Raw genomic sequence first — 16369 nt, 5'->3', positions numbered from 1 at the left:
GCAATATCTAGGGGAATGGGAGGGTCATGCAATATCTAGGGGAATGGGAGGGTCATGCAATATCTAGGGGACTGGGAGGGTCATGCAATATCTAGGGGAATGGTTGGGTCATGTAATATCTAGGGGAATGGGAGGGTTATGCAATATCTAGGGGAATGGGAGGGTCATGCAATGTCTAGGGGAATTGGAGGGCCATGCAATATCTAGGGGAATGGAAGGGTCATGCAACATCTAGGGAATGGGAGGGTCATGCAATATCTAGGGGAATGGGAGGGTCATGCAATATCTAGGGGAATGGGAGGGTCATGCAACATCTAGGGGAATGGGAGGGTCATGCAACATCTAGGGGAATGGGAAGGTCATGAAACATCTAGAGGAATGGGAGGGTCATGCAATATCTAGGGGAATGGGAGGGTCAAGCAACATCTAGGGGAATGGGAGGGCCATGCAATATCTAGGGGAATGGGAAGGTCATGCAACATCTAGGGGAATGGGAGGGCCATGCAACATCTAGGGAAATGGGGGTCATGCAACATCTATGGGAATTGGAGGGGTCTTGAAACATTTTTCAGGAATGGGAAGGTCATGCAACATCTAGGGGAATGGGAGGGCCATGCAACATCTAGGGAAATGGGGGCCATGCAACATCTAGGGGAATGGGACGGGCCTTGCAACATCTAGGGAAATGGGAGGGGCCTTGCAACATTTTTCATTAATGGGAGGGTCATGCATCATCTAGGGGAATGGGAGGGTCATGCAACATCTAGGGGAATTGGAGGGTCTTGCAACATCTAGGGGAATGGGAGGGTCATGCAACATTTAAGGAAATGGGAGGGGTCTTGCAACATCTTGGGAAATGGGAGGGTCATGCAACATCTAGGGGAATCTGAGGGTCATGCAACATTTTTCAGGAATGTGAGGGTCACGCAACATCTAGGAGAATGGGAGGGGTCTTGCAACATCTAGGAGAATGGGAGGGGTCTTGCAACATCTAGGGAAATGGGAGGGGTCTTGCAACATTTTTCAGTAATGGGAGGGTCATGCAACATCAGGGGAATTGGAGGGTCTTGCAACATCTAGGGGAATGGGAGGGTCATGCAACATTTAGGGGAATGGGAGGGGTCTTGCAACATCTAAGGGAATGGTAAGGTCATGCAACGTCTAGGGAAATGGGAGGGTCATGCAACATCTAGGGGAATGGGAGGGGTCTTGCAACATATAGGGGAATGGGAGGGGTCTTGCAACATCTAGGGAAATGGGAGGGTCATACAACATCTAGGGGAATGGGAGGGGCATGCAACATCTAGGGAAATGGGAGGGTCATGCAACATCTATAGGAATGGGAGGGTCATGCAACATCTAGGGGAATGGGATTTGTCTTGCAACATCTAGGGGAATGGGAGGGTCATGCAACATCTAGGGGAATGGGAGGGCCATACAACATCTAGGGGAATGGGAGGGTCATGCAGCAACTAGGGGAATGGGAGGGTTATGCAACATCTAAGGAAATGGAAGGGGCCTTGCAACATCTAGGGGAATTGGAGGGTCTTGCAACATCTAGGGAAATGGGAGGGTCATGCAACATCTAGGGAAATGGGAGGGGCCTTGCAACATCTTGGGGAATGGGAGGGTCATGCAACATCTAGGGGAATCTGAGGGTCATGCAACATTTTTCAGGAATGAGAGGGTCACGCAACATCTAGGAGAATGGGAGGGGTCTTGCAACATCTAGGGAAATGGGAGGGGTCTTACAACATCTATAGGAATGGGAGGGTCATGCAACATCTAGGGGAATGGAAGGGGTCTTGCAACATCTAGGGGAATGGGAGGGTCATGCAACATCTATAGGAATGGGAGGGGTCAAGCAACATCTAGGAGAATGGGAGGGGTCTTGCATCATCCAGGGGAATGGGAGGGTCATGCAACATCTAGGGGAATGGGAGGGTCATGCAACATCTAGGGGAATGGGAGGGTCATGCAACATCTAGGGGGAATGGGAGGGGTCTTGCAACATCTAGGGGAATGGGAGGGTCATGCAACATCTAGGGGGAATGGGAGGGGTCTTGCAACATCTAGGGGAATGGGAGGGTCATCCAACATCTAGGGGAATGGGAGGGAATTAAATTTGATCCAAGGAGATGGACGGAAGCTTTATTTCTTTCCGTCGTACGCAGAGGTCAGTGATCACGTGTAGTCATACCTGTCCTAAGCTCTCTGAGATTAGTGTGGGGTGTTACCTAGCACCATGGCTTGTTGTAGTGTTTTAAAATCTCAGGTTTAAGTGGTTAAGAAGGAGATTCTACTTCTTCAGGAGGAAAATAGGAGGCTGAAGCTTCGTCTTGAGGGATTTGGGAGTGAGTGCGAGATGGTTGTAGCTGGTGAGGAGGAAAATGTTTCCAGCAGTGATTTGGAGAGTGGCAGCCGCTTTAAGTGGCAAGTGGATCACATTTCAGGAAGAAGGATGATAAAGAAGGTTAATAGAGAACATGTGAAGGTAGGAAATCGATTCTCTGCTCTCTAGGACGAGAGTACTTCAGTTTCTAATGAGGTTAAAGGTACCACTGATTCCCCTGCACATCAAGGTAAGAATATTCTAATTGTGGGAGATTCTCTGGTAAGATATATGGACCGTGCTTTTTGTAACAGAGATAGAAAAGTCAGATAGAGGGTGTGTCTCCCAGGAGTTGGAGTTGATGAGTCAGTAGGTTGGATAATATTGTCAGGAAATAGGAACAAACCCATTATCTAAGTACTGGTGGGAATGACATCGGGAATGGCAGGAGACAGGAGCTGCTGGATAAGTATAGGCCAGCCATAGATGTAGTCAGGTCTAAGGGAGGGATCCCAATTATATGTAGCATCTTGCCCAGAAAGGGAGTGGGCATTGAATGAATGTCTAGGGCAATTGGTATAAACAGCTGTCTAGACAGGTACTGCAAGGAACTTGCAGTCCCTTTCATTAATAACTGGGACATATTCTATGGCAAACGTGATGTGTATGCAAGGGATGGGGTTCATCTCTCTGGGGCTGGAGTAGTTGCATTAGCCAATTCGATTTAGGGGGTTATTGGTGACTTGTCTAGGGCTTTAAACTGATAGATTATAGAAGTATGGGTGTTTGTGGGAAACAATCAGGCTGCAGCATTAGGGTTGAAAACAGCAGATATAACCAGGATACCTCAGGGATAAGTTTAAAAGACAATATTCAAAATAAAGTTGCTAGTAAAGGTAAATTAACTGATCAACAAACAAAGAGAGATAGTAGAGGGCAACGAGTGACTAGCTCACTTAAGGTTTACTATACAAATAGTAGGAGTCTAAGAAATAAGATAAATGAGCTAAGATTACTTGCAAGTGTAGGTGATATAGATATTACTGCTATAACAGAGACCTGGTTCAACTTGAAATATAGAGAAATGCCTTCTTAATGCAGCATACAGGGTTATAAACTATTACACACTGATAGAGTCAACAGGAAGGGTGGTGGAGAGGCGATGTACGTCAGAGATAATTTAAATTGTTGTGTTAGACGAGATATAAGTTTAGAAACATCGGACACAGAATCTGTTTGACTACAGTTTCTCGAGGGTCGTGAAAAGTTAATTTTGGGTGTGATTTATAGGCCCCCAAACCTTGATAGGGAGTGCAGTAGGCTGATATGGGACGAAATTCATAAGGCATCTAGATATGAAAATGTTGTGTTAATGGGAGATTTTAACTTTTGACAAATTGATTGGAACAATATGACAGGAAATCTTGAGTCTAGTGACTTTCTTGATACTGTTCAGGATTGCTTTTTAAAACAGGTTGTGACAGAACCAAGAAGAGGAAACAATCTGCTTGACTTGGTTCTTGCCAACAAAGAATCACTAGTTAATAATCTAGAGGTTAATGATGAGCTTGGGGAAAGTGATCACAAATCACTTAATTTCAATATATCATGGAGTTACCCGGATAACTGCAAAGAAATCTCTGTCCCAGACTTTCGCTTGGCCGATTCATAGGACTGAAAAATTACCTGGGTGGGCTAAATTGGGATGACCTGACTATGGGTCAGGTAGGTGATCTTGGTTGCCAATATGACGTTTTTCAGAGCATAGTTCTAGCTGCCCAGACAACTCTTGTTCCGAGTAAGGAAATTAGATCTAACAAAAATGATCCCAAATGGATGAACAATAGATTAAAACATGTCATAAGTCAAAAGAGAGGCATATATAGGCGTCAAAAGAGGGGATGGGCAGTTAAGAAATCAATATATTCAATTAAAGAGAGAAATAAAAAAGGAATAAGAAAAACAAAAAGGGATTATGAGGCTAAGGTCACAAGGGATTCAAAGACTAACACAGAAGGGTTCTTTCAGGTATACAGAAGTAAGATTAGGAACAAGATTGGCCCACTTAAGACAAATAGAGAAATTAAAACCTAACAAATTCACAGGCCTGATGAAATGTACACAAGGGTTCTAAAGGAATGTAAAGAGGAGCTTAGCAAACCTTTGGCTAATCTTTTCAACATATCACTACAAACTGGCATGGTGCCAGATAAGTGGAAAATGGTAAATGTGATACTTATTTTCAAAGCAGATGAGAGGTTCTTAGCTTCGAACTATAGACCAATAAGCCTAACCTCCATAGTGGGAAAATTTATGGAATCAATAATTGTCGAGGCAGTTCATAGCCACCTTGAAAAGCATAAATTAATTAATGAATCTCAGCATGGTTTTACAAAGGGTCGTTCCTGAATTACGAATTTATTAACTTTTTTCACTAAGGTATTTGAGGAGGTAGATCATGGTAATGAATATGATATTGTGTATATGGACTTCAGTAAGGCTTTTGACAGGGTCCCACATCAGAGACTATTGAGGAAAATTAAGGCACGTGGAATAGGAGGAGAAATTTTTTCCTGGATAGAGGCATGTTTGAAAAATAGGCAGCAGAGAGTTTGCATAAATGGGGAGAAATCAGAGTGGGGAAGCATCACGAGCGGTGTTCCACAGGGGTCAGTGTTGGGCCCCCTGTTGTTCACAATCTACATAAACGACATTGATGAGGGCATAAAATCGACTTAAGCAAGTTTGCCGATGACGCCAAAATAGGCCGTTGAATTCATTCTGACGAGAACATTAGAACACTCCAAGAAGTTTTGAATAGACTGACGCAGTGGTCGGAGAAGAGGCAGATGCAGTTTATTACAGAAAAATGCAAAGTTCTAAATGTTGGACAGGAAAATAACTATGCCACATATAAACTAAATAATGTAGATCTTAATATTACGGTTTGCAAAAAAGATTTAGGAGTTCTGGTTAGCAGTAATCTGAAACCAAGACAACAGTGCACAAGTGTTCATAATAAAGCGAACAGAATTCTTGGCTTCATATCTAGAAGTATAAATAATAGAAGTCCTCAGGTTGTTCTTCTTCTCTATACATCCTTGGTTAGGCCTCATTTAGATTATGCTGCTCAGTTCTGGCCACCGTATTACAGAATGAATATAAATGCTCTGGAAAACGTACAAAGGAGGATGACAAAGTTGATCCCATGTATCAGAAATCTTTCCTATGAGGATAAATTGAGGGCCCTGAATCTGCACTCTCTAGAAAGGCGTAGAATTAGGGAAGATATGACTGAGGTGTATAAATGGAAGACATGAATGAATAAAGAGGATGTAAATAACGTGCTGAAAATATTTAGCCTAGACAGGACTCGCAGCAATGGTTTTAATTTGGAAAAAATCAGATTCAAAAAGGATATAAGAAAGCACTGGTTTGGTAATAGGGTTGTGGATGAGTGGAACAAACTCTCGAGTACATATATAGAAGCTAAAACGTTGTGTAGTTTAAAAAATAGGTTAGATAAATACATGAGTGGGTGTAGGTGGGTGTGAGTTGGACCTGAATAGCTTGTGCTACTAGGTCAGTTGCCGTGTTCCTTCCTTAAGTGAATGTGACCTTACCTGACTAGGTTGGGGCATTGACTTAAGCCAGTAGAAGACTTGGACCTGCCTCGCATGGGCCAGTAGGCCTGCTGCAGTGTTCCTTCTTTCTGATGTCCTACTTCATTCAGTTTGGTAACAGAGCTACAGATGTCCCTCTTAACATAATGATAAACGGATCACCTATCACAAAACTCACAAAGGGAAAATTCTTAGGAATCCACCTTGATAATAGACTCAAATTTCAAACACATATACAACAAATTTCCATAAAAAAATTCCAAGACCGTAGGCATACTAACGAAGATACGGTACTATGTTCCACAGTCAGCCCTCCTGGCCCTATATCACTCACTTATTTACCCCTATCTCACCTATGGAATTTGTGCATGGGCTCAACAACAATAAACCATCTCAGACCATTAATTACCCAACAAAAGGCTGCAGTCAGGATGATAACAAATTCCCACTACAGGCAGCACACTCCACCAATATTCAAAACACTAAACCTACTCACCATACAAAACATCCATGCTTATTACTGTACCTACTACATACATAGAACACTTAATTCTGATGTTAACCCTCCCCTCAAACATCTCCTTACCAACCTCAACAGAACACATGACCATAACACAAGGCACAGATCACTCTTTGATGTTCCTCGTGTCCATCTCACGCTATGCAAAAACTCAATGCACATAAAAGGCCCTAAAATCTGGAATTCATTATCTGTGAATATAAAAGAAACACTGTCTGTTTATAAATTCAAGTCTCTTCTCAAAAATCACTTACTAATCCACAACTAAATAAATACTGAATAATTGTATCCCATAAATTGTATCTCGTAAATGTTTCTCATTATTGTATCTCATAAATGTCTAACCTGTGACCCAATCAAACTTTATTTTTTAATTACTTTACCTAACAAAATACTCCATTCTACTGAATGCTCAACACACAGTAAATGAACATATGACCTGTCTTTGTAATACTCATTTGTGCTAAATTGTTATCTGTTTACAACAATGTTTTTACCACTGAATATATCATTGCTTAGTTAATCTTAGGTTAATTTTAAGCCTCCCCATAATGCTCTGCATACAAGGGGCTTTGGCATGTTACACTGTAATAACTTTGTACCTCACTGTATCATGTTCAAATGACGTGTCTGACCTCATTAGGTCAAGGCATTTGCTTAAGCCGGTGGGGAGAATTGGAGCTGCTTCACATAGACCAGTAGGCCTGTTGCAGTGTTCCTTCTTTCTTATGTTCTTATGAGGGCAAATATTCTATTAGTGGGATGGATCTGTGAAGGACCTGCCTAGTATGGGCCAAAAGGCCTGCTGCAGTGTTCCTGTGGCTAGCTGGTGGCTAACGCGACGGTCTGGAGTTTTGAGACTCTCTGACCTCGGGTTCAATCCCGGCCGGGGTATGGTTTGTTTGCAATCGTGTCATTACGATTTCGTGAGTCATGTTGACGGCAGTGAAGGGACTTGAGCTAGAGTTCGTCACGGCCACGCTAGCTGGAGATTCGTCTGTAAAAACTTGCATTTGTGGTCACAGTGGTGCCTATGCTAACCTTCCTATTGTGTAGAAATATACCTAGTTGGATGAATCTTATTGTGGCTAGCTGGTCCAGTGGCTAACGCGACGGTCTGGAGTTTTGAGACTCTCTGACCGCGGGTTCAATCCCGCCTGTGGTATGGTTTCCTCCTGTCTTATGTTCTTATGTTCTTATGTTCTTATGTTCTTATGTTCTTATGTTCTTACCTTGAAGGGAAAGACAAATATACAAGACTGTAGATTTAGATACATCAAGAGAGAAATATTGTGTTTAAACGCAGATATTGACACAGGTGTTACATGACACATATGATACATGAAACAGGTGTTACATGACACAGATGTTATATGACACAGGTGTTACATGACACAGGTGTTACATGACACAGGTGTTACATGACACAAGTGACACATGACACAGGTGTTACATGACACAGGTGTTACATGACACAGGTAATACATGACACAGGAGTTACATGACACAGGTGATACATGACACAGGAGTTACATGACACAGGTGATACATGTCACAGGTGTTAGATGACACAGGTGATACATGACACAGGTGATACATGTCACAGGTGTTACATGACACAGGTGATACATGATACAGGAGTTACAGGACACAGGTGTTACATGACACAGATGATACATGTCACAGGTGTTACATGACACAGGTGATACATGACACAGGAGTTACAGGACACAGGTGTTACATGACACAGGTGATACATGGCACAGCTGATACATGGCACAGGTGATACATGGCACAGGTGTTACATGACACAGGTGTTACATGACACAGGTGATACATGACACAGGTGTTACATGACACAGGTGATACATGTCACAGGTGTTACATGATACAGGTGATACATGTCACAGGTGTTACATGACACAGGTGATACACGGCACAGGTGATACATGACACAGGTGATACATGGCACAGGTGATACATGACACAGGTGATACATGACACAGGTGATACATGGCACAGGTGATACATGACACAGGTGATACATGACACAGGTGTTACATGACACAGGTGATACATGTCACAGGTGTTACATGACACAGGTGATACATGTCACAGGTGTTACATGACACAGGTGATACATGGCACAGGTGATACATGACACAGGTGATACATGTCACAGGTGTTACATGACACATATGATACATGAAACAGGTGATACATGACACAGGTGATACATGACACAGGTGATACACGACACAGGTGATACACGACACAGGGGATACATGACACAGTAGATACATGGCAGAGGAGATACATGACACAGTAGATGCATGACACAGGAGATATATAACACTGAAGATACATGGAACAAGAGATACATACCCGGAATCTCTCATCAGCAGAGTATGTGTAGACATCAGCGGTGAGAATGTGTAGGTCTCTCTTCCTCATCCACGTCACCTGCCGGAGATATTCCTCATTATTTCTCACAAGTCGCTCAGTCATCCGTCACAATTTGTGTTACGGCTGGTTGCTCGTCTTGATTGATAAAACTACGGTTACCAGGGCGTAATGATACTGGTATCATGTGACGTAATGATACTGGTATCATGTGACGTAATGATACTGGTATCATGTGACGTAATGATACTGGTATCATGTGACGTAATGATACTGGAATCATGTGACGTAATGATGCTGGTGTCATGTGACGTAATGATACTGGTATCATGTGACGTAATGATACTGGAATCATGTGACGTAATGATACTGGTATCATGTGACGTAATATTACTGGTGTCATGTGACGTAATGATACTGGTATCATGTGACGTAATGATACTGGCATCATGTGACGTAATGATACTGGTGTACCAGAGGCAAGTGTTACTGCTATAGATGCACGTGCATACTTCACACCATTTGCTTACCTTCCATGGTAACTCTAGGACACTACTGACTACCATCGAGCATATTTAATTTAATGAGGGAAAATGGCTAAACACGTGATATATAGTTTTAGGATATAGGAGACAATTATATTGAATCCAAGAGGTGAGGCTTCCCATGATGATATTATTGACTTCCTATGATAATGTTACTGGAAACGCGGAATGGTCTGGGAATCCAGTAGTTACCAGCAGGAGGCCATCACTGGGGATCTTGATTAAGGCAGAAGGAATCTAACAATAACTTTGCATTACTGGCTGAGGAGAATTAATTTGTAAAATGCTCATCTGAATTTTTGGTAAATTTTGTCGCTAGGGAGAAAACTTTCACTGGTATAGTAACGCAATAAAAATCACAGCTTCGAATCCGAGTGAGTTTGAGGAGCGTGTCCTGAATACTGGATGGGATTGACATCCACATCCCCAGCCTGGGAAGTCCTGATATACTACCAAGTGAGCTGATAAAATGTGTGGGAGGGAGAGTTGTCAATAGTGAGGAGAGTGCTGATGCAAGTGGTGGGTGATGACATTAGTGGAGTTGGTGCTAGTGTTGGCAGTGGTTGTGTTGTGACTGGTGTTGCCAGTTGCATTGATGTTGGTGTTGGTAAGGCGTTGTTGCAAGTGCTGGTACAGGTGGTGGTACTGGTATTGGTGGTACTTGGTGGAGGCTGTTGTTGCTGGTGTTAGAGCTGTTGTTAGGGCTACTTCAGACAGTTCTGACGACGGTGGTAGTGAGATGGTGGTGGATGGAATAGAGAAGTAACGATAATGAATGGGCAAGGAAAGTGAACGAGAGAAGAGTAGACGAGAGAGAAGGAGGAGAAGGAGGGGTAGAGGTGAGGAAAGAAGGAAAGGTGGGATGGGAGGAGGAAAAAAGCTTCATGGTAACCTGGAAGAGAGACTTCACAAAACATGGGAAGGTTAACACTATTCAATGTACTTGAAGATCCTCTCCCTGGAACACCATTCAAGGTAACTGACACTCTCCCTGGAACACCATTTAAGGTAACCGACACTCTCCCTGGAACACCATTCAAGGTATCTGACACTCTCCCTGGAACAGCACTCAGTGTAACTGGCATTCTCCCTGGAACAGCACTCAAGGAAACTGACACTCTCCCTGGAACATCACTCAAGGTAACTGACACTCTACCTGGAACACCATTCAAGGTAACTGACACTCTCCCTGGAACACCATTTAAGGTAACTGACACTCTCCCTGTAACACCATTCAAGGTAACTGACACTCTCCCTGGAACACCATTCAAGGTAACTAACTCTCTCCCTGGAACACCATTTAAGGTAACTGACACTCTCCCTGGAACACCATTCAAGGTAACTGACACTCTCCCTGGAACACCACTCAAGGTAACTGACACTCTCCCTGGAACACCACTCAAGGTAACTGACACTCTCCCTGGAACACCACTCAAGGTAACTGACACTCTCCCTGGAACACCACTCAAGGTAACTGACACTCTCCCTGGAACACCACTCAAGGTAACTGACACTCTCCCTGGAACACCACTCAGGGTAACTGACACTCTCCCTGGAACACCACTCAAGGTACCTGACACTCTCCCTGGAACACCGCTCAAGGTAACTGACACTCTCCCTGGAACACCACTCAAGGAAACTGACACTCTCCCTGGAATACCACTCAAGGTAACTGACACTCTCCCTGGAGCACCATTCAAGGTAACTGACACTCTCCCTGGAACACCATTCAAGGTAACTGACACTCTTCCTGGAACACCATTCAATGTAACTGACACTCTCCCTGGAACACCACTCAAGGTAATTGACACTCTCCCTGAAACACCACTCAAGGTAACTAACACTCTGCCTGGAACACCATTCAAGGTAACTGACACTCTCCCTGGAACTCCATTCAAGGTAACTGACACTCTCCCTGGAACACCATTTAAGGTAACTGACATTCTCCCTGGAACATCATTCAAGGTAACTGACACTTTCCCTGGAAAACCATTCAAGGTAACTGAAATTTTTCATGGTAAAACTGTTCAAAGTAATTTAAACTTTCAATGGGGAACACTGTTGAAGATAACTTAAGAACTGGAGAATAAACACCACTGGAAGTACTGTAGTTTTCTGACAGAATACAACTCAAGGTTCTTGAAGCTTATAGTGGGAACATAATACATGATACTTCATGATCATTTCCATGGTACAATCGTTCACTTGATATTTTCCATCGTACCATCGTTCACTTGATCTTTTCCATGGTACCATCGTTCACTTGATCATTTCCATCGTACTATCGTTCACTTGAAGTTTTCCATGGTACGATCGTTCACTTGAACTTTTCCATGGTACCATCGTTCACTTGAACTTTACCATGGTACCATCGTTCACTTGATATTTTCCATCCTACCATCGTTCAGATATACTTAAACTTTTGCATGGCACCATCTTTAAAGATATTTTATCTTTTCTCTACTACCATCGTTCAAGGTACTTGATGATTTTTTCTATGGTACCATTATTGAACAACTTTAAGAAAGTTATGGTAAGAGAAGTGCACGCAAGATGGAGGAGGTAAATAATACCCTAAGATGGTAACACAAAAACATTACGACTCACGTAATCTTAATAACATGATTGCATACAAACCATGGTGCGATTTTGTAAGGACTTGAGCTAGAGTTCAACACAGCTACGCTGATGTGGGATTCGTCTATAAATAGCTGAATTTGTGGTTACAGTGGTGCCTCACACTAACCTTCCTATGATAAATAGAAAGTACTGGATAGTGAGTTTTAGGATGCACTTGTCAGAGGTTCGGATTCCAGTTGTTCCCTTATGTGATTTTCTTTCAGAAATATTACCTTCGCACAGTGGCCACACCATCATTACCTTCACACACAGTGGCCACACCATCATTACCTTCACACACAGTGGCCACACCATCATTACCTTCACACACAGTGGCCACACCATCATTACCTTCACACACAGTGGCCACACCATCATCACCTTCACACTCAGTGGCCACACCATCATTACCTTCACACACAGTGGCCACACCATCATTACCTTCACACACAGTGGCCACACCATCATTACCTTCGCATACAGTGGCCACACCAACATTACCTTCACACACAGTGGCCACACCATCATTACCTTCACACACAGTGGCCACACCATCATTACCTTCACACACAGTGGCCACACCATCATTACCTTCGCACAGTGGCCACACTATCAATACCTTTACACACAGTGGCCACACCATCATTACCTTTACACACAGTGGCCACACCATCATTACCTTCACACACACACAGTGGCCACTCCATCATTACCTTCACACACAGTTGCCACACCATCATTACCTTCACACACAGTGGCCACTCCATCATTACCTTCACACACAGTTGCCACACCATCATTACCTTCACACACAGTGGCCACACCATCATTACCTTCACACACAGTAGCCACACCATCCTTACCTTCACACACAGTGGCCACACCATCATTACCTTCGCACACAATGGCCACACTAACATTACCTTCACACACAGTGGCCACACCATTATTACCTTCACACACAGTGGCCACACCATCATTACCTTCACACACAGTGGCCACACCAACATTACCTTCACACACAGTGGCCACACCATCATTACCTTCGCACAGTGGCCACACTATCAATACCTTTACACACAGTGGCCACACCATCATTACCTTCACACACACACAGTGGCCACTCCATCATTACCTTCACACACAGTTGACACACCATCATTACCTTCACACACAGTGGCCACTCCATCATTACCTTCACACACAGTTGCCACACCATCATTACCTTCACACACAGTGGCCACACCATCATTACCTTCACACACAGTGGCCACACCATCATTACCTTCACACACAGTGGCCACACCATCATTACCTTCACACACAGTGGCCACACCATCATTACCTTCACACACAATGGCCACACCATCATTACCTTCACACACAGTGGCCACACCATCATTACCTTCACACACAGTGGCCACACCATCATTATCTTCACACACAGTGGCCACACCATCATTTCCTTCACACACAGTGGCCACACCATCATTACCTTCACACACAGTGGCCACACCATCATTACCTTCACTCACAGTGGCCACATCATCATTACCTTCACACACAGTTGCCACACCATCATTACCTTCACACACAGTGGCCACACCATCATTACCTTCACACACAGTGGCCACACCATCATTACCTTCACACACAGTGGCCACACTATCATTACCTTCACACCCAGTGGCCACACCATCATTACCTTCACACACAGTGGCCACACCATCATTACCTTCACACACAGTGGCCACACCATCATTACCTTCACACACAGTGGCCACACCATCATTACCTTCTCACATAGTGGCCACACCATCATTACCTTCTCACACAGTGGCCACACCATCATTACCTTCTCACATAGTGGCCACACCATCATTACCTTCTCACACAGTGGCCACACCATCATTACCTTCTCACATAGTGGCCACACCATCATCACCTTCACACACAGTGGCCACACATCATTACCTTCTCACACAGTGGCCACACCATCATTACCTTCACACACAGTGGTCACACCATCATTACCTTCACACACAGTGGCCACACCATCATTACCTTCTCACTCAGTAGCCACACCATCATTACCTTCTCACATAGTGGCCACACTATCATTACCTTCACACACAGTGGCCACACCATCATTACCTTCTCACACAGTGGCCACACTATCATTACCTTCACACACAGTGGCCACACCATCATTACCTTCTCACACAGCGGCCACACTATCATTACCTTCTCACACAGTGGCCACACCATCATTACCTTCACACACAGTGGCCACACCATCATTACCTTCTCACACAGTGGCCACACTGTCATTACCTTCTCACACAGTGGCCACACTATCATTAGCTTCACACACAGTGGCCACACTATCATTACCTTCACACACAGTGGCCACACTATCATTACCTTCACACACAGTGGCCACACCATCATTACCTTCACACACAGTGGCCACACCATCATTACCTTCACACACAGTGGCCACACCATCATTACCTTCTCACACAGTGGCCACACTGTCATTACCTTCTCACACAGTGGCCACACTATCATTACCTTCACACACAGTGGCCACACTATCATTACCTTCACACACAGTGGCCACACCATCATTACCTTCTCACACAGTGGCCACACTATCATTACCTTCTCACACAGTGGCCACACCATCATTACCTTCTCACACAGTGGCCACACTATCATTACCTTCACACAAAGTGGCCACACCATCATTACCTTCTCACACAGTGGCCACACTATCATTACCTTCTCACACAGTGGCCACACTATCATTACCTTCTCACACAGTGGCCACACCATCATTACCTTCTCACACAGTGGCCACACTATCATTACCTTCACACACAGTGGCCACACCATCATTACCTTCTCACACAGTGGCCACACTATCATTACCTTCTCACACAGTGGCCACACTATCATTAGCTTCACACACAGTGGCCACACCATCATTACCTTCACACACAGTGGCCACACCATCATTGCGTTCTCACACAGTGGCCACACCATCATTACCTTCACACACAGTGGCCACACCATCATTACCTTCACACACAGTGGCCACACCATCATTACCTTCACACACAGTGGCCACACCATCATTACCTTCTCACACAGTGGCCACACCATCATTACCTTCTCACACAGTGGCCACACCATCATTACCTTCTCACACAGTGGCCACACCATCATTACCTTCACACACAGTGGCCACACCATCATTACCTTCACACACAGTGGCCACACCATCATTACCTTCACACACAGTTGCCACACCATCATTACCTTCACACACAGTGGCCACACCATCATTACCTTCACACACAGTAGCCACACCATCATTACCTTCACACACAGTGGCCACACCATCATTACCTTCTCACACAGTGGCCACACCATCATTACCTTCTCACACAGTGGCCACACCATCATTACCTTCACACACAGTGGCCACACCATCATTACCTTCACACACAGTGGCCACACCATCATTACCTTCACACAGTGGCCACACCATCATTACCTTCACACACAGTGGCCACACCATCATTACCTTCACACACAGTGGCCACACTATCAATACCTTCACACACAGTGGCCACACCATCATTACCTTCACACACAGTGGCCACACCATCATTACCTTCACACAGTGGCCACACCATCATTACCTTCACACACAGTGGCCACACCATCATTACCTTCACACACAGTGGCCACACCATCATTACCTTCTCACACAGTGGCCACACCATCATTACATTCTCGCACAGTGGCCACACCATCATTACCTTCTCACACAGTGGCCACACCATCATTACGTTCTCACACAGTGGCCACACCATCATTACCTTCACACACAGTGGCCACACCATCATTACCTTCACACTCAGTTGCCACACTATCATTACCTTCACACACAGTGGCCACACCATCATTACCTTCACACACAGTAACCACACCATCATTACCTTCACACACAGTGGCCACACCATCATTATCTTCTCACACAGTGGCCACACCATCATTACCTTCTCACACAGTGGCCACACCATCATTACCTTCACACACAGTGGCCACACCATCATTACCTTCTCACACAGTGGCCACACCATCATTACCTTCTCACACAGTGGCCACACCATCATTACCTTCTCACACAGTGGCCACACAGCTGAGTCATATAGTTCCTGAGTCATAGTTTTCTTCGTTAAGAGAGTTGGATGAGAGTTCTTGGCTCGTGTAATACAACCCAATGAAAGAGGTAAAGTTTGGTGGTCCGTTGTGA

General features: G+C 44.4%; 1 protein-coding gene across 1 annotated transcript in view; it reads right to left on the bottom strand.

Moving 5' to 3' along the window:
* LOC128700220 (uncharacterized) overlaps positions 1–16369 on the bottom strand; it is a 132576-nt gene that overhangs the window by 63754 nt on the left and 52453 nt on the right. The window contains exon 2 of the mRNA XM_070100651.1: positions 8861–8938. Within this exon, the coding sequence (XP_069956752.1) occupies positions 8861–8929 (69 nt within the window). The 5' untranslated portion in view covers positions 8930–8938. The remainder of the gene's footprint in view (positions 1–8860; positions 8939–16369) is intronic.

The sequence above is a fragment of the Cherax quadricarinatus genome, chromosome 74 (assembly GCF_038502225.1).
Source record: "Cherax quadricarinatus isolate ZL_2023a chromosome 74, ASM3850222v1, whole genome shotgun sequence".
Lineage (NCBI taxonomy): Eukaryota > Metazoa > Arthropoda > Malacostraca > Decapoda > Parastacidae > Cherax > Cherax quadricarinatus.
This window is presented reverse-complemented; position numbering and strand designations above follow the sequence as displayed.